At 39.5% G+C, this 20,624-nt stretch overlaps 1 protein-coding gene across 5 annotated transcripts in view; it reads left to right on the plus strand.

Annotated features, from left to right (window-relative positions):
- The window catches only part of PCCA (propionyl-CoA carboxylase subunit alpha), a 461,053-nt gene that overhangs the window by 134,334 nt on the left and 306,095 nt on the right, over positions 1-20,624 (plus strand). For all 5 annotated transcript variants that reach the window (XM_024230769.3, XM_054529192.2, XM_054529194.2 and 2 more), the window contains exon 8: positions 14,421-14,457. In XM_024230769.3, coding sequence (XP_024086537.1) covers positions 14,421-14,457 — 37 coding nt within the window. The remainder of the gene's footprint in view (positions 1-14,420; positions 14,458-20,624) is intronic.

Raw genomic sequence — 20,624 nt, forward strand, 5'->3', positions numbered from 1 at the left:
GTAGAAAGGAGAAAAGAAATCTCATCTTTTCAGTTTTTTTCCTTGTATGCATTGGATGATTTGTAACGTCCTATTACACTCTCAAATAATGATTGATTCTCATTATCTGCACTAATGACTTTCTGAATTTGTGACGCCACAACTGAACCTGCAGGTTATAGTTTTCAGATAAGCATTTAAAAATAATTTTTAAGGAATGTCCTTTTGTTTCCCTGGGAAATAATTTTTTTTTTTTTGAGACGGAGTCTCACCCTGGAGTGCAGTGGTGCAATCTCAGCTCACTGCAACCTCTGCATCCCGGGTTCAAGCAATTCTCCTGCCTCAGCCTCCCGAGTAATTGGGATTACAGGCATGAACCACCATGTCCAGCTAATTTTGCATTTTTAGTAGAGACAGGGTTTCACCATATTGGCCAGGCTGGTCTCAAACTCCTGACCTCAAGTGATCCACCTGCCTTGGCTCCCCAAAGTGCTAGGATTATAGGTGTCCAGGTGTGAGCCACTGTGCCTGGTGGAAATAATTTTTTTTTGAGACAGTCTCACTCTGTTGCCCAGGCTGGAGTACAGTGACGCAATCTGGACTCACTCCATCCCCGCCCCTGGGTTCAAGCGATTCTCCTGCCTCAGCCTCTGGAGTAGCTGGGATTACAGACATGTGCCACCATGCCCGGCTAATTTTTGTATTTTTAGTAATTAGTAATTTTTTAGTAATTTTTGTATTTTTAGTAGAGATGAGGTTTCACCATGTTGGCCAGGCTGGTTTTGAACTCCTGAGCTTGGGTGACCCGCCTTCCTCAGCCTCCCAAAGTGTTGGGATTAGAGGTGTGAACCACTGTGCCTGATTGGAAATAATTTTTAATACTAGTTTTAGTTTTAGTTTGTTTTTATTTCTGATACAAGAGGCTGTACATATTTTTCTTTTAAATTTGGCTATTCATTTAGGTTTCTGGTATGGTGACTCCACATTCACTTGGAGCTACACCATTCACATTTACTAGTTTAGATATATTGAGTATAAGATTACTTTTGAGGCTATCTATGCAGATAGAAGTTTGCTGATGGAAATTAATAGTACCGAATTTTGGAATATCTTGGGTTTTTAGCAACAGTTTTTCATTGGCAGAGTGCATATGCCAATTACAGATAATTCTGTCTTTTAAAAAATGTTTAGTGTTCTTTAAAATTAGTCTACAGTATTTCTAAGACTAAATTCTTTTCCTTGGTAACTATATTCTACTTTTTTTCCCCAAGTAGTTTCCACCAGTTATGATGCAATTTTAGTTTGTTACATTTCTCCTTCAAACATTTGTTCCTTTCTTATTTGAATATTTAGGATGTTACATGGAGACAGTTTACCCATACTCCTTTAAAGCATTGTGTGCAGTACTTCAGTGGTCTTCTGTAACTCTTTTTTTATGGCTTATTAATCTGTCCTTGAATCATCCTTTTTCTTAGAAACTAATGTTTTAAAATGTAATTATCAAGTAACATTTGGTATCAAGTATTTGCCTTTAACAAATTTAATTTTATTCCACATTTCATTACCTTGATCTCAGGAACTGGAGAGCAGAGTGAAAGGCATGCACATTAAGATATTGGAGACAGGAATTGGGATCACAGCTTTTTTTTTTTTTTTTTTAAATCAATGAATAACATGCCACAGATCCTGATTTCAAAGAGCTTAAAGCCTTCTGTGTCCAGAATTGGTGGGTTCTTGGTCTCACTGACTTCAAGAATGAAGCCGCGGACCCTCGCAGTGAGTGTTACAGCTCTTAAGGTGGCAAGTCTGGAGTTTGTTCCTTCTGACGTTCGGATGTGTTCGGAGTTTGTTCCTTCTGGTGGGTTCGTGGTCTCGCTGGCTCAGGAGTGAAGCTGCAAACCTTCGCAGTGAGTGTTACAGCTCTTAAGGCGGTGCATCTGGGGTTGTTCGTTCCTTCCGGTGGGCTCATGGTCTCGCTGGCTTCAGGAGTGAAGCTGCAGACCTTCGCGGTGAGTGTTACAACTCATAAAGGCAGTGTGGACCCAAAGAGTGAGCAGTAGCAGGATTTATTGCAAAGAGCGAAAGAACAAAGCTTCCACAGTGTGGAAGGGGACCCGAGCAGGTTGCCACTGCGGGCTGGGCAGCCTGCTTTTATTCTCTTATCTGGCCCCACCCACATCCTGCTGATTGGTAGAGCCAAGTGGTCTGTTTTGACAGGGTGCTGATTGGTGCGTTTACAATCCCTGAGCTAGACACAAAGGTTCTCCACCTCCCCACCAGATTAGCTAGATACAGAGTGTCAACACAAAGGTTCTCCAAGGCCCCACCAGAGCAGCTAGATACAGAGTGTCGATTGGTGCATTCACAAACCCTGAGCTAGACACATGGTGCTGATTGGTGTGTTTATAAACCTTGAGCTAGATACAGAGTGCTGATTGGTGTATTTACAATCCCTGAGCTAGACATAAAGGTTCTCCAAGGCCCCACCAGAGTAGCTAGATACAGTGTCGATTGGTGTATTCACAAACCCTGAGCTAGACACGGTGCTGATTGGTGTATTTACAATCCCCGAGCTAGACATGAAGGTTCTTCACCTCCCCACCAGACTCAGGAGCCCAGCTGGCTTCACCCAGTGGATCCCAAACCGGGGCTGCAGGTGGAGCTGCCTGCCAGTCCCGCCCCCTACGCCCGCACTCCTCAGCCCTTGGGTGGTCGATGGGACTGGGCGACGTGGAGCAGGGGGCGGCGCTTATCGGGGAGCCTCGGTTGCACAGGAGCCCATGGAGGGGGTGGGAGGCTCAGGCATGGCAGGCTGCAGGTCCCCAGCTGTGCCCAGCGGGAAGGTCGCTAAGGCCCGGTGAGAAATCGAGCGCAGCCCCGGTGGGCCGGCACTGCTGGGGGACCCAGTATACCCTCTGCAGCCACTGGCCTGGATGCTAAGCCCCTCACTGCCAGGGGCCAGCAGGGCCGGCCGGCTGCTCCGAGTGTGGGCCCGCCAAGCCCACGCCCACCCGGAACTCCAGCTGGCCCGCAAGCCCGGCGCGCAGCCCTGGTTACCGCTCGCGCCTCTCCCTCCACATCTCCCTGGAAGCTGAGGGAGCCGGCTCTGGCCTTGGCCAGCCCAGAAAGGGGCTCCCACAGTGCAGCGGTGGGCTGAAGGGCTCCTCAAGTGCCGCCAAAGTGGGAGCCCAGGCAGAGGAGGCGCCGAGAGCGAGCGAGGGCTGTGAGGACTGCCAGCACGCTGTCACCTCTCACTTCTTCAGGAGGACTGCAAGTATTCAGACAATTGACTACATTTTGAAAATGCTAAGCTCAAGGCGCAGGGGCCTATGTATATAGGATGGGCATGTAACCTAGTTTTAGGGTATCATTGCAGATTTTCCAATGGAAATGATGGCTAAGTGAAACCTGAAGTCTGAGTGGTTAGTGAGTTAGCTGAAAAGTGAGATTGATGGTGGACACAGCTTTAATGTCAGTGAAAACGTCTTATTGCAAAATCCTGGAGGTGAGAGACAGTGAGAACTATGGAAAACTGCAGATTTGTAGTATTAGGGGCTGCGGTTAGAAAGGGAGCTAGAGAGAAAATTAGGATCCAGATATGTATGGGCTTGAATGTGATGTAACTTATTTTGAAGGCTATTCTTGTGGTTTTGGGAGCCTCTGAATAATTTCATGCAGAAGAGTTAACATGACAGAATTGTGGCATTAGAAAACTCATTTTGGTTTGTTGTGTGGAAGATAAATTGGAGCATGGCAAAACTTGAAGTTGGTAGACAAATTAGGATCCTCTTCTAATCCAGGATAGAAACGGCAGGCCCCTAAAATAAAGTATCGTATGCAACAAAGTAGATGGTGTTGAGAAAGATAGTGGAAATGGAATCCATGGGATTATGTGATCTGTTCAATGTCAGGTGTGAAGTGGAGGGAAGGATCATTGATGATTATTTTACTGCATTTGGTTGTAATACCTATTTGCACACCAGTTTCAGAAGAAATTCATTTAATGTCTTTTAGTTCTAATTGTTCGTTAAGAGGAAATAGTAATACCCGTTTACACCACAGAACAGAGTATGGCCGTGTATTTGAATGAGTTCTGTAAATTAGGCAGTATAGATTTAAAGTAGTAATTGTTTTTTATCACCTAATTAGCCAGATTTTAAAAACTGTACTTTTGCTTTAGCAGAAGGAGGCAAATAACTAAAAAAGGTAGTGTGAAGGAAATCATTTAAAAAAGACCCTAAAAACAAAAACTAAAATATTGGAGACAAGCTGTGTCTCAGCAGTTAGAAAGTATAACATTAAACATTAGTGTATTTGTCCCTGCTAAACCAAGAATAATCAGTTTTCCTGATGAAGCCTCAAAGGTTTTATATTTTGGAAAAAAAGACTCAATTATTTTAACTATGCTGTTTTTACAATGATAGAAAAGTGTACTAAATTTTAGAAAGCTTTTTTTTTTTCTTTGAGACGAAGAGTGTCGTTCAGTCACCCAGGCTGGAGTGCAGTGGCACGATCTTGGCTCACCGAAAAGCACCACCTTCCGGTTTCAAGTGATTCTTGTGCCTCAGCCTCTCAAGTAGCTGGGTTTACAGGTGTGGGCTGCCACACCCGGCTAATTTTTGTGTTTTTAGTAGTGATAGGGTTTTGCCATGTTGCCCAGGCTTGTCTGGAACTCCTGGCCTCAAGTGATCCTCCCCCACGGCCTCCCAAAGTGCTGGAATTGCAGGCATGAGCCACTGTGTCCGGCCGAAAGATTTGAAAGTATATTAAAACAGAAAGAATCTTCTGCCTGACTTTGAGTTAACTGGATTATGTGGAAGCTAGAAAGCCATTCCTGAGCCCAGGATTGTTTAAAAGTTTCTGCTTTACTTTATATATGAATGCAGAATAGTTTGAGGACAGCTTTTAGGGTACAGATATAGCTCTTACCTGTAGTGTCTTGAAACACATGATTTTTTTTTAAATAAACAGTCACTGATTCCCTTCTAGAACCAGCTGAGGAAAGTAAACTCCTAAGTGGCTTTCATATGAATGGATAGCAGGATTCTCATCCACAGAGTAGAAAATTAAGGATTGGTAAGTAGGCAGTAGCAAGTGAGAAAGATGTCTGAATCATGAATGGTGGTCGGTGTTGACACTAATACCGCTATAAAAATGTATGGGTGTTTAGCAACTGGGAAGAATGATTCGAATGTGCCTGTCTTTGTTGTAGTGTTTTCTGCGCTTCCCTGTGTTTTGCCCTGTTCACCAGCAGTACCGAGTTCGTACATTGTCTGATCCAGTGCATTATGAGAGAGGAAGTACATGTTTTTTCCAGTATTGTAGTGCCAGGGTTAGTTCTATGTTATCTGGGTTCAGAAGATGAGTAATGACACAGGATATAACAAGTAAGGCCAGGCAGGGAAGGTACCAACATGGTAGTTTGGGGTGGCAAGCTGCCCATTTTCTCACAATTACTAACCTTAATTGAATACCTGTTGTGGGCCAGGTACTGTTCTAATGTGTTTCAGCCTTGACTAATTTCATCTTCTTAATAACCCTATGTGATAGATACTGTTATTATGTCCATTTTACAGGTGAGGAAACCGAATACCGGAGAGGCACTCTAGTAACTCAGTCACAGTCACAGAAGCAGTATTGGAGCCCAAGCCTTCTGGCATAGTGCCTGTGTTCTTTTTTTCTTTGAGACGAAGTCTTGCTCTGTCGCCCATACTGGAGTGCAGTGGCACTGTCTTGGCTCACTGCAACCTCCGCCTCCTGAGTAGCTGGGATTACAGGCATGCGCCACCACGCCCGGCTAATTTTTTTTTTTTTTTTTTTGGTAGAGACAGGGTTTCACCATATCGGCCAGGCTGGTCTTGAATTCCTGACCTCAGGTGATCCGCCTGCCTCTGCCTCCCAAAGTGCTGGGATTACAGGCAGGAGCCGTTGTGCCCGGCCCACACCTGAGCTCTTAACTGCAAGGCTTGGTTACCCAGCAGGCCATGTTCTAGGTATTAACAAATAAATGACACTTGCAGAAAAGGCACCAGATTTTTGTTAACCCTTTTCACGTTTTTTCTGGTTGGTTTTTACTACCCTTTAGTTAGTTTTTGTAGCATCATCCACCACTCCCATCATATTCACAGTTAAATGGTACTTTTTACTGTTATTATTCTTGGGTTGGATGATAGAGCCCACTTAATATGAGTTGTTTTGTAATAGAGGAATAAGAGGAATAAAAGAAATGGGTACTGGTTCGCTTGGTTTCTTTCCCTTGTCTCCTTTTCTTAAGCTGCTCTTTTGGCATTGTATTCTTAGTACTTTCCTGTAACTCTTTCCCCATCGGTGCTCAAAAGAGTTAAATAGCTTCAGAACCTGAGTGTGCCTTCCCTCAGGACAAGCTAGGATTACAGAAAGAATGGACCATGGGGATGTTTATCACTTAGAAGAATAGAATAAAATTATATCATCGGACTCTTCTTTTTTCCTACCTCCTGATTGGAAACCATCAGAAATACGATCATCTGAGCATTTTTGCTGACACATTTTTAATTTTTTTGTGTACTTTTTGTTTTCTCAATTGTATTACTTGTGATATGAAAATAAAACTATTCTAAACACTTCAAATGAAAAATTTTTAAGGGAAAATGAATAGCATCAAATTTGTTTTATCAATTCTGCTGAAATTTTTATATTTGACTTTTTCTTTTTTTTTTTTTCCAGACAGCATCTTGCTCTGTCACCCAGGCTAGAGTGCAGTGGTGCCATCTCGTCTCACTGCAACTTCTGCCTCCCAGGTTCAATCAATTCCCCTGCCTCAGCCCCCAGAGTAGCTGGGATTAAAGGCGCGTGCCACCACGCCCGGGTAATTTTTGTATTTTTAGTAAATACGGGATTTCACCATGTTGGCCAGGCTGGTCTCAAACTCCTGACCTCAGATGATCCGCCTGCCTCAGCCTCCCAAAGTGCTGGGATTACAGGCATGAGCCACCACGCTTGGCATATTTGACTTTTCTTCCACTTTGGGGAGGATTATTGTGTAATGTGTCAGAAATTTTCTTTTAATAAATTATAGGATATTATTGAACATTATGTTAACAGAATCTATTGTTCTAAGCCGTTTCATATTTTCATGTTTTATGTGTCATGTAATCATAGATGTGAGAGCTGTCTTAAGAATATTTTAAAGAGTGTTAAGAATAATCAGCTCCACCTTTTCTTCAAATATTGCCAAGCTGTATTTGTGAAGAGATAATGTTGTTTTGTTTAAAATATATTTATTTTATATAAATAAAGAACAAAGGCTGGGCATGGTGGCTCACTCCTGTAATCCTAGCACTTTGGGAGGCTGAGGTGGGAGGATCACTTGAGGTCAGGAGTTCGAAACTAGCCTGCCAAGATGGTGAAACCCCATCTCTACTAAAAATACAAAAAAAATTAGTCATACGTGGTGGTGTGTGCCTATAATTCCAGCTACTCGGGAGGCTTAGGCAGGAGAATCGTTTGAACCTGGGAGGTGGAGGTTGCAATGAGCGGGGATCGCTCCATTGCACTCCAGCCTGGGCAACACATTGAGACTCTTTCTCAAAAAAAAAAAAAAAAAAAAAAAAGCACAAAGTATATTTAGTAAAATAAAGTTTAACCTGTTACATTTTTATGAAATAAAGTTTGGTATCTATACATTGAAATGAGCTGCTTTCTATTGTTTTGTATTATAACTTAAACTTGTGGCTTTTCAATTTGAAAACTTACTGCCATGTAGAATTTGATTTTTTTTTCCTAATGCGACACTTTACTTAAAAATTATGGAGTAGAACTATATTTTTTAGAAGAGCAGGTTTTACAAAACCTAAAATTCAAACTCTGGAAGTTGCAAGATGTGGTGGAAGAAGTGCTGGACTGAGAATCCCGAAAATATCGAGCTTGGTTTTGCCCAATGCCAACAGTATTTCATTGAGTGCACCGTGTTTTAAACTGAAGCAAAACCGAAGTGTAAAAAGTAAAGTAGAGGTTCCTCTTCAAAGACTTTCCTCCCCATCTAATTAGGAATAAATAGTAACTTCTCTTAGAAGCAAAATTTATTCTAAGACCTGTGCTAACATTCTTAAATATCTGCTAGCTGTAATAAAGAAATCAATGTACTTTGTGTTCTTAGCTCCCACAATTTAGCCTAAATATTTGCCCTGGCGTGCTTATACTGGTCCAAGCAAGCATTAAGTCATAGCCTGTTCCTCTTCCTTATTTGAAGGTGTTTTTACCTTTCTCAGTATTCCACAAGTTACTCCCTCCTTCCTTTGTGCTCCTCTGCCGTTGCCTCTTTTAAAAAGTTCTACGTTGCTAGCCACTTGGGGCAAATACAAAATGTGAGGTCCTGTTCCAGCCAGTGGAAACCTGACACAGCAGTGGGGGGGGTGCCTCAGGTTATAAATGACCCTGTCTCCTTTGTTCAGTGTACTCTCATGGCAAAACTGCTGGCGAGTGTACCCTTTCTGCAGAAAGTAAACATGGCCTTGCTGAGGAAATTAAATTTATGTTCCAGTGCTATTTCTTTATGGCACTGGGGAACAAGCATTGCTAACAGAAGCCTGTCTGGTTCTTGAGTCCCTGCCCTGAACCCCTGCCTTTGGATGTCAGTTAGCTCACTTATAAAACTGCTGCTCTGGAGATAAATAGTTCTGTTGGCATTTGTGAGATTGTGTCTTATCCTAACAGACTTAATTTTTATGGAAGCTGATGCAGATAGTTGTTTATTCATGGAAGAAATAATGCGTTGATTGCATTAATTTGCTAAGCTCTGGGGATTTAGTAGAGAGTAAGACAGTTGTTGCCCTCATGAAGATTAAGTGTGAAAAGGGCTGCATAATTGCAGGGCGTGGTGTATGTGTTCATGTGGCAATGATACCTAGCCAGGTGTGGGAGGACTGGAAAGGCACTCTAAAGAAAGTGGCAGGCTGGGCGCGGTGGCTCATGCCTGTAATCCTAGCACTTTGGGAAGCCGAGGTGGGTGGATCACCTGAGGTCAGGAGTTAGAGATCAGCCTGGCCAAAAATGGTGAAACCCTGTCTCTACTTAAAATACAAAAATTAGCGGGGTGTGGTGGTGTTTGCCTGTAGTCCCAGCTACTCAGGAGGCTAAGGCAAGAGAATTACTTGAACCCAGGAGGCAAAGATTGCAGTGAGCCGAGATCGTGCCACTGCACTCCAGCCTGAGTGACAGAGACTCCATCTCAAAAAAAGAGAAAGAACATGGCATTAGCTGAAACTGGAAGCATGCCACCCTGGACTCTGGGAGGAAATGGTCATTTTCCTGTTACCCAGACTACTGCCTCCCAGCCTGACTCTTCAGATCCCTCTTGCCTCTCAAAGTGTTCATTTGTTTGTTCATTCATTCATTTATTCTTCCAACAACTGTTGATTGAATAACGACTGTGCCAGGCATGTGCTCGGGATTTGAAATACCTAACTTGAACCAGCTGGACAAGGGTTTCTGTCCTTAGGGAGCTTACATTTTAATGGGCTAGGGAGGTGCAGAGGGTGGACAGTGCACATGATAAGTAAGCAGATGCTATGCCAGAATTCTCGAGCCTGCAACCAGAGCGAGCCCTTCATTTACTTGCTCTGAGGCTGCAGTTCAGTTTCTCTCATGTGGCTGTGAGGCCCAGCCTTCCCCTAGCCTCTCTCTTCAGGTCCCAGACACTGTTTTTCACTACGCTTCTATTTCTTAGGTGTCTTTTCAGTTACCACGCCTGAGAAAGTTTTCGGGAATCTATTTTTGGATTAGAGATCCCCTGTTGTCCCATGCCCTCTTTAAAACTTGTACATAACACGCACCACATAATCATTCCTTAGCTGCTGTGTGGCTGTATTTAAGGTTTGTCTTTTCCACCAGCCTGTAAATTACCTGTTGGCCAAGATGATGTCTTTCTTGTTCCGTCCTGTGTCTTCAGGGCCCAGAATTGGGCCTATTGTAATAAAGCTGGTTTGGTAAAAAGGGAGAGAGTTCCTGGCTGAGGCTGGCTGAACTGAGAAGGCTGCGCAAGGCTGGGGACTTGGGCTGCAGGGTGCAAGATGAACAGGGCTGGGGCTGAGACTCACGCTTAGGCAGACAGGATCAAGTATTGAAACCAGCCTAGGGAGTTCGAACTTGGTTTTGAGGCAGTGGGATGTCATGAAAAGCTTAAGTGGATTTTGGGGACTCCTAGTTTGTTTTGATAACATTTCATATTCTCAAAATCATTAATAATTTGATCAACAACTTCAGGCATGGCTGATTTAATTTTTAAACTATGAAAATATGAAGTATGGAATTATGATTCTTATGGTAAAAAAGTTCAACGTGTACCTAAGAGCATACAATTTTAATTTCCCTTTTCCTACAACTTTGAATCCTACCTTTTAAATTTATTTATTTATTTATTTTTAAATACAGACAAGGTCTTGCGACATTGCTTAAGTCGGTACAGAACTCCTGGGCTCAAGTGATCTTCCTGCCTGGGCCTCCTGAGTAGCTGGGATTATAGGCCTGAGTTACCATGCCCGGCTGTCTATCCTACTTTTGAGCAGTAAATTGGTTTCTGTAGCTGTCTAATGCATAAACTTTGCTGTGCATTCAAATGTGTATTTCTGTCTTAATGTAGGTAAGGTCATACTCTATGTACTCCAACTTGCTACCCCCGCCCCCAGTATATACTTTATTTTGCTTATTTTTACAGCGTAAGAGTTACTCTCTTAAAGCTTAATTGTCATTCATCATTGCCTTGTATAGAACCAAGGCATCTTGGACCGTGTACCAAATCCCATAAGACCTGGCCAGAACAGGGCCACGCCGTCCATGCCTCCTTATCTTGTGCTTTGCTGCCACTTCCTTACTGTGTTTCAGCTTTAGCTGCCTGATAATCTTTCCCTATTAAATTGCTTCCTCATCTAGGATTTTTATATATGTGGTTCCCTCTGTCTAGTGTCCTTTCTCCCTGATCTTTCCATGGTAGCTAGCTGTTTATGTTTATGTGTGTGTGCATGTGTGTGTGTGTATGTGTGTGGTTTTAGAGACAGAGTCTCACTTTATTTCCCAGGCAGGAGTGCAGTGGCGCCATCATGGCTCACTGCAGCTCTGACCTGCTGGGCTCATGCGATCCTCCTGCCTCAGCCTCCCAAGTAGCTGGGACTACAGGTCCCACCACCACACTCAGTAATTTTTGTATTTTTTGTAGAGATAGAGATCTTGCCATGTTGCCCAGGCTAGTGTCAAACTCCTACCCTCAAGTGATCCTCACATCTTGGCCTCCCAAAGTGCTGGGATTACCGGTGTGAGCCACTGTGCTTGGCCTGGCTAGATGTCTTTATCCTTAGGTTTAAAATTTTACTCCAGAAGGACCCTTTCTGAGCAACCTGTCGGAAACAAGTTCTCCCTAGTATTCTTGCCTGAGTACTCTGTTTCTATGTAACATTTATTTTAGTTATCAATTGATTTGTTTATTTTCTGTTTCTCTCACTAGTTTGTAATAAGCTCCATGAAGGCAGAAAATGTATTTCATGTAGTGTTGCTGGGCAGATAGTTACTGAATTAATGTATAAGTGGTTGAATAAGAACATATAGATCAACTGCATTCTTTTTAAAGGCTAATATTTCATTTTATGGATGTACCAGTCCTTTATTGAAGGCTTATTAAATTGTTTTTCAGAATTTTTTTCTTATTAAAACACCACCACCAAGTTCAAAATAATGAATTTCTTTGTATGTCTCTCTGTGTCCACTCATGTGGGTATATCTGTAGGATGACTTCCCAGGAGTAAAATTTCAGAACAAACGATAACGTGTCCTCAAACTTTTGATAGATACTGACAATTTCTTTTAAAAAAGTTAATACCATTTTCTATGACACCAGTAATATGAGAAGTATTTAACTTTGTCATCCTGGCCATTATCAGATTTTAATTTGCTAGAGGAAAAGTGAGATCTCATTGTTTTAATTTGTATTTCTGTAATTAGGAGCAAGGCTGAGCGTAGATAGTATCCTTCTGGAACTGTTTTTCTGTGAGCTTTTAATTTAATCTTTTGTGATGATTGTTGGTCCTTTTTTTAGTTGATTCAGAATTTGATTAAAATTTTAAACTTATGATGTTATAGACAACCTTTACAGTGTGATGTCACTTAGTGCCATTGAATTTGGAGCTATATAGGGCTTTTTATCTCTTCAAAAGTAATTTTGTAGAGCCTGATAATAAAACTTCATGTTCTCAAAGACCATATTGGAGCTGAGTGTATAATATTTAGTAGTTCATTATTGAAACAGTAATAAGAGCTTTTAATGTCCAGTGCATAATAGGTCCTCAGTAAAGTATTTTTGGATGAATGAGTGACAAGTGAAAAGTTAATTTTTAAGGCAGCTTGATTTTATTTGAAAGTTCATTTAGAAGAATTTGATTTTCGTAGTAAGAAAACTTAGCATGCTGTTAAGTTGAAAGATAAGCTTGCTTTGTGGCATGCTATAGAAGTGTTGGATTTGTGGCAGTGGAATTTTTAGTTTGCTGTGTCAGATATAGATGTGGTTTTATATATCCACACACACAGCTATAACATGTATATACAAATAAGTGACAAAATATGTCTAATGAATTTTTGAATTACCTTTTAAAACTTGCCTATTAGTTCTCTGAAGTGATGAACTTTTTAGATAGCAGTTTATTTTCTCTCATCACATTGGAAAGAAATGTTAAAAGTTTTCTTCTAGGTTTATTATAATCCAGTCTTCATCAGCCATCACTCTTCCTGTATTTTGTTCAAGAGGCACTAATTGTTCGCATTTGGCAGGTTTAACACTTCCTGACAGAGAGGCTATTAAGGGGAAGTATTCTCCAATAACTGTCACTGGCTGGAACAAAGAACCTTCCAACTCAATGTGTGGAAACCACTAACATTCTTAAATGACCCTTTTCATGGATTTTTATCCCTTTAAGCTAAAATTTGGAGAATGTAGGGTCAGCAAAAACAGCAAGGTGTAATAAAGCAGTAAACCTTGATTTTGGAAGGCATAGAGGGGGAGATATAGATTTATCTCTGACTTGAAAACAATTGTTATTTGGAAAATCTCATTAGCAGATGTGACTGCTTGGAGTTAAAAAAAAAAAAAACAACTTAAAACTGATGTCGCTTTCAGGACCCCTTTGAACTTAACAAGCACCTATTTGTGGAGCAGACTGGCTAATGAAAGGAAATTAAATTTTTCTGACAACTTCCCCTGCCAACCTCCTTATTCAGGGGATGTTATTAGGTACTGAAGAACTTTAAGGAAGATTTTTTTTATTAGACATAGGTGAACCAGTTATAAACATCCCCCCTTTCCCCCCTTTCTCGGAGGATTCTGACATGGTTGCTCTACATTTTAAATGTATTAGCTTAAAAGCTTAAAAACACTGGGCTTCACTTCAGTATTTTAGTCATTTTCTAAAAATTCAGTCACACTTACCAGCTGTGGTTTCAAAACAATATTGTCAGTCTTTGTGGTAGTTTAGTTTGTGTCACTGAATTACACACACACACACACACACACACACACACACGAAGGAGGCTTAGATTTCAACATCATCTTTATTGTTATTTGGGGAAATGATTCAGCAGTGTCCTGTGTTGGATGTGTTAGGTGAGGGTTAATGATCAGTGAAATTACTTAGATTCAAGGGAAGTTTTTGTCTTTTCATCTTCTTAGAGGTAGAAGTGGCATTGGTTAATATTTAGCAATAACTAATCCTTAAATGGATAAACTTTTACCCCTTACTGTTTAGGAAGGTGTTTTCTTTCTTTTGCTTTTTGGAGTTTTTTTCTCCAGTAATTGGTTCATTGAAATTAAAGTTTTAATTTATGTAACAAGATACAGTTGTAGAGATAAAATATGTACCTGAAAAAAAAAAAAAGAAAGAAACAGTAGAAAAGAAAAGGTAATGCAGATTACCAAAGGGATTTTTTGGAACAATTCGTAATTCCTGTAGGTACTGGAAATTAACTTTTATATTTCTGGAAAATCGATCAACTGCTCCCAAACAATAGAGAATCAACTCCCCCTGCTGACAGAATCTAGGAAAACATGACACATAACATTGGACAGAAACAGGCTGGCTGCGGACAAGCTTTAATGACCTGATTTATGATTCAGTATTGATTGTAAACATCTAAATTCTGCCATTAAATTCCGGCAACGGCACCAAATCATTGGCAATTCTGGTGGTGCTTCCTGCCAGCTCATTTCAACTGCTTTGAGTTTCTTAATATAATAATGATGAGGTAGAATTTACATTCCACTTATGGTATTAATTTTACATTTCTCTGAATGAAAAGAGTTAGAAGGTAGTAAAATTGAACATTAAATGAATCGGAGGAGACAGTAGTGCAATATATGACTGCCCTAAAGACATTGTGCAATGCCTCATGGGATTAATGTTGAGTCTCATTTCCTGCTTTTACAGGATGCAGAAGAAGCTGTCAGAATTGCAAGGGAAATTGGTAAGTCCTTAAATTAACTTTGGTAGGATTTCTGTGTCTTTCAGCAGATACGGTTGAGTCAACAGGTAATAAGTAATTCCCATAGAGCAAATAATACTTTAATAGTTTTAGATTTTGATTACTTGTTGCTCTGGAAGAATGTATCAGTTGAATTACCAAATTCTATTATTAAAGGAGACTTTAAAGAGTAATTTGACCTTAACTATACATAGCTCTTTTGTAAGACAAAATCACAGGCTAATTCGAAGAGGAATTGTCTTAAGAATTCTAGAGATTGGATATAAGTTTAATGTCAATTTATATGTACATAGTTGAATGTGGTTTGTTAAAATTAAGAACATTTGGATTAAAATGAAGTTACCATATGTGACATAGTTCTTTAAGTTTTTGCCTTTTTCTAAGATGTTAGGTATCAACTTAATCTTGTTAGATGGGAAAGATAAAATAGATGTGGGAAATTAGAACTGAATGATCTAAATTGGAATAAAAGGTAGACTGGAGGAGTTTTTAATGGCTGTTTTACATGTACTTGTATTTGGGCAGTGTTTCCCAACTTTTTAATTTCTTTTCTTTTTCTTTTCTTTTTTTTTTTTTTAAGGTGGAGTTTTGCTCTCATTGCCCAGGCTGGAGTGCAATGGCACGATCTCGGCTCACTGCAACCTCTGCCTCCCGGGTTCAAGCAATTCTCCTGCCTCAGCCTCCCTAGTAGCTGGGATTACAGGTGCCTGCCATCACGCCCAGCTAATTTTTTGTATTTTTAATAGAGATGGAGTTTCACTGTGTTGACCAGGCTGGTCTCGAACTCCTGACCTCAGGTGATCCACCCGCCTCAGCCTCCCAAAGTGCTGGGATTACAGGCGTGAGCCACCGCCCACGGCTCGCAACTTTTTAATTTTAAAAATATTCTTGGCGGTCATGAGAACTATTTTTGGTATCTGCTAATTGAGAAAATGTGTAAGGGCATGCTATTATCATGGATTAACAATATTGTTAAATAACTTCGCAGGTTTAATAATCAAATCAGTAATTGTATACATTTGACAGAAATTTGTACAGAGATGAGAGAAATTAGGCAATGCTTGTAGTCAGGGATCCCAGCATCTTCTCAGCATTCCTGCACGCCTCAGTCCAAGCATCTCATCGTGCCACACGAACATTTCTGTAGGCCTGTTTTCTCCTTAAGATTATTTAGATCTATTTTCTGCCTCTAGAGAGCATTTGATTTGGCAAAGTTCATATGGTTGTGATATGTAGAAATATCTTATTGGTCTGGAAGTGATCGCTTGTACTAGTAAGCGTGTTCTTTGGAAGTGGGACAGTCTAACTTAGCAGGTCTTTAGTGACCTGAAAAGCAGTTTGGTTTGTTGCATCCTTGTTTGTAGTTGGTTCTGTCTAAATTATTTGGGCTTTGCTCATCATTAAGTGTGTTTTGTTGTTCGCTTTGCAAAAATCTGTCTTATTGATATAGGTCCTGGATTTAAGACCAGACCATAGAAAATCTTATTTTATCTGACTACCTCATCTCTTCATTATTTTTTTTCAGAATCATTAACATTTCAAAAAGCATTTCAGTACTTCATAGGAACATTTGCTCAACTGCTAAATAAATTGGACTATATAGAACTGATTCTGTGGTTTCTTTATGGAGAAAAATCAAAAGTTTCTGTTCATGGTTTGAAATCACTGGTGTTCCTCATTGCCTAAGAGGCATGTAATATACCTACTGGCTTTTGAGGATAGTTTTCTAAAATAGTTTAATTCCATCCTGTCAGACATCTTTACATTTAAAAAGCTTTTTCTAGTTCTAGGTTAGATATTATCAACCTCACTGGATATAATAATACTACTATTATTATTATAGTATCTACATAAAAAAGGACAGTATTTAGAGAAATTTACGGAAATAAAGGGATTAGAAGAAAATTTACAGTTACACTGCAGTGCCACATTTTGAATGGTGAATTTTGGACTTGCGAGCATTCCCTTTGTGTAATGGCAGGCCGTGGATTGCTTTGCTTGCTTTCATGCCTTTTCTTCCGATTTCTTTCTTTTTTTTTTTTTTTTTTTTTGAGACAGAGTTTTCACTCTTGTTGCCCAGGTTGGAGTACAGTGGCGCGATCTCTGCTCACTGCAACTTCTGCCTCCCGGGTTCAGGTGATTCTCCTGCCTTCACCTCCTGAGTAGCTGGGATTGCAGGCACACACCACAATGCCAGCTAATTTTTTTGTATTTTTAGTAGAGACGGGGTTTCACCATACTGGCCAGGCTGGTCTCGAACTCCTGACCTTAGGTGATCTGCCCACCTCAGCCTCCCAAAGTGCCGGGATTACAGGCATAAGCCAATGCACCTGGCCATTTTCCACTTTTGTTATAACCTGTCACCTTTAAGATAACCAGTTCGTCATGATGGGCCTCTGTCTAACTAGTTCTCATCACTTTGCTTTCCTCCCTCAATATTTTAATGCTGTGCTTTACCTCCTTTTCATTTTTTATTTTTTCCTACTGAGGTTACCTAATCTAATCTAAGTCTTTTTTCTTTGTACTTGGGCACATCCTTTATGACTCCTTTCTCTTTCCTATCTTTCTTCTAATTCTTCCCCAATTACTCTCTCTTGCTTGTGAAATAAATAATAGCAATCATGGCTATTAAGTATAAGAGTACTGGTGTTTTGCTTATACTGAAAGAAAGGGAAACCATAAAATCTGAGGTAAAATAGCCATAAAGAACCAGGGTCATCAGCTCTTATAAAGCTTTTAGAATGTCTCTGAAAATCTCTTCTGAATCACCTCAGAAGCCTCGCATAAAATCTTTTCCTTGAAGTGCTACTTTCTAAAATAAATTAAATTATGTTTTATTAAAGTCTGTTGTCTTTCTATGTTGTTTGATATTTCGTAAGTTTTTTACTACTGATTTTATTGAGATATATCACATTTTAACTATGATTATGATTCCATGTGAAAATGTGTTCCTAGTTCTAAACAGCTGATTTATAATCAAACCTTTGAACCTATCCATTTGTAAGTTGTTGATTGTCCATGTGTTATACCTATTCATAGAGTTCTCTCTTAATTCTTTCTGTGTTATGTGATGAAAATGAAATTTATCCTGTTTTATGTGATTTCCTCCTCTCTCATGTCTTTGCTTTTCTTCTGGAAACATTAATCTATGCTGCCAAAGTAGGAAACTCACTGTATTGAGCATTGATGAATTAAGTGCCTTTTACATAATGGTAACTCCAGTTTATGGAGCATTTCTTCCCTAGGCCAGGCACTTTGGAAATGTTGTTTCTAATGCTAATTCTTGGGTTTAATTATTTTTGTTTACATTTAAGGAAACTGATGATTAGGAATGGTAAGTAATTTGCTCAAGGTCACAGAACTATTGAGTGGTGGACCCTGGTTTAAATTTAGGTTTATTTGGCTCCAAAGACCACAGACTTTTTATTATACTGTGTCTAAACTAATGGGATTAGAGGGTGGCAGCTAAAATTTGAGTGACTACTTTGTGTAAAATACTGTAAGGTACTCAAATGTGTTATACATGGAATTAAAGAAGCAAACAGTCTCCTATCCTTGATGAGGTGAGAGACAGTTAAGATTTAATATGTTACTTGTATGTATTTGTTTTTTGGACTACCTGGTTTCTCTCATTCTTGTTCCTGATTTTTTCCTTTGATCTATCTAAGTTGAGAGATACAGAGCTATTGATCCTCAGTTTGTCTTTAACCTCAATGATAGACAACAGTAATCAGTGGGCTTGATTTCCATTGAAGTTTGATCTTTTTACTGGGCCAAAGGTCCTTAATACAATCAAGTCAAAATTGATTCTTGAAAGGAAAATAAATTGTGAATCTAAAACCTGTCCTTTAACAACTTCCAGATTATTCAGATTCTTTTCCTTTGCTTGTCTTTCTTACAATCCCAAATCATGCCCAATTTAAATAAAAACTTTTTTTTTGATCCTCAGGTCTACCATACTACAAACCTACTTCTCCCAGAATTTCCAAATCTCAATAAATGTCACCCCTTTCAGTCAGGCCAAAACTGAGTCTCTCCTGGATGCCTCTTTTCCTCATCGTCCTGTTGTAAATACATCAGTAGGCATTGTCAGTTCATCTCATATACACTGTCTTCATTACTACCACTCTCCTCCAAACTACTTTTGTGTTTTGCAGGGACTGTGGCAATAGTTTCTTTACCTCATTTCTTAAACATTTCACATAGCTGACAGTGAGATATTTAAAATCTTTAAAGAACGAGGACATATTTCATCTCATCCCAGCCCATTTCTGCTTTAAATTCTGCAATGACTCCATTGAATTTAGATAAAAATCACAATTCTTTACTCTGACTACTATCCCTATGAAATTTGACACCTGCTTTTCTCTCCAGTCTTATTGTATACTGTTCCCTTCTTTGCCTACCATACTTCAGTCACATTAGTTTACTTGAACACAGCAAATTTCAGGGCCTTAGGATAAGTTTTTTTTTTTTTTAATCTTTTGCAGGGTGAAGGGGGATGGCAGGACCTAGCAGACTCTTGCTGATATCTTCACAAAAATAACTCCTCGCAGTCTTTCATATCTTAGCCTAAGTATCATGTCTTCAAGAGAAGATGCTCTAATACTGCCACCCAGTCATTCTCTGTCTTATAACTATTTTCTGAATTTCTGCATAGTATTCATGACTTGCAGATTTTTTTTATTCATTAACTTTTCCCCAAATATTTTATTTTGAAAAATTTCAATCATACAGCATTTTGAAATAATTGTTACAGTTTATACTCATATACCCAACACTGAGATCCCACTATTAACCTTTTTCTAGATTTGCTTTACCACTTATCTGTTCATATACTAATCCATTTTATTTTTGTTGCATTTCAGAGTAAATTGCACAACCAGTATATGTCCCATTAAATACTTCAACATGTGTTATTAATTGAATTCAGTATTTGTATAGTTTTGTTATTTTGATACCAAATTTGCACACAATATAATGTGAACAAATCTTAAGTCTGTATTTGTTGATTTTGACATATGCATATATATATAACTTAGAATCCCACCAAGGTGCTGAACATACTGTTTCCCTGGAGATTTCCCTCATGATCCTTCCAAGTCAGTTCTCCCCTACCCCCTGGCCTGGAGGTAACTTGTTCAGATTTTTATACTAAAGATTAGATTTTTAAAAATTAAGATAAATTTTTAATACTATACAATTCAGCCTTCTGAAGTGCACAATTCGGTGATTTTTGATATATTTACAAGGTTGTGTAACTGTAATCACTATCTAATTTCAGAACATCTTCATTACTCCCCAAAGAAACTCTGTACTTATTAGTATCTACTTCTTATTTTCTTTCCATCTAGTCCCTGACAACCATTAATTTACATTGTGTCTCTGTGGATTTACTTATTCTGGGGATATTTCATATAAATAAATGGAATCACAACATATGAACTTTTGTGTCTGGTTTCTTTCACACAGAATAGTGTTTTTAAGGTTCATCCATGTTCTACCGTTAATCCCTTTTTATGGTTGGATAATTTTCTATTGTATGTACATGCCACATTTTGTCTATTTTTTATTTTTTTCCCGCTCTTTTACCCAGGGTAGAGTGCAGTGGTGTGATCCCAGCTCACTGCAGCTTTAATCTCCTGGGCTCTACTAATCCTCCTGCCTTACCCTCCTGAGTAGCTAGGACTACAGGTGTCTGCCACCATGCCTGACTAATTTTTGTATTTTTTTGTAGTGGGTTTTCACCATGTTGCCTCGGTTGATCTTGAATTCCTGGGCTCAAGTGATCCACCCACACTGGCCTCCCAGAGTGCTGGGATTATAGACATGAGCAACTGCACTTGGCCTTATCTATTTATTCATCTGTTGATGGACATTTGGGTTGTTTTTACCTCTTGCCTATTGTAAATGGTACTGCTATGAACATTTATGTCCATGTATTTGTTTGTATACCTGTTTTCAATTATTTTGGGTATATTCTTAGAAGTGAAATTGCTGGGTTATATGGTAATCCTATGTGTAACTTTTGGAGATACTAGCAAATTATTTTCCATGGTGGCTGTCCCATTTTACATTTCTACCAAGAATGTATAAGGGTTTCAATCTCTTCATATCCTTGCCAACCCTTGTTATTTTCTTTCTTTTAT

Source organism: Pongo abelii, chromosome 14, assembly GCF_028885655.2.
Source record: "Pongo abelii isolate AG06213 chromosome 14, NHGRI_mPonAbe1-v2.0_pri, whole genome shotgun sequence".
Lineage (NCBI taxonomy): Eukaryota > Metazoa > Chordata > Mammalia > Primates > Hominidae > Pongo > Pongo abelii.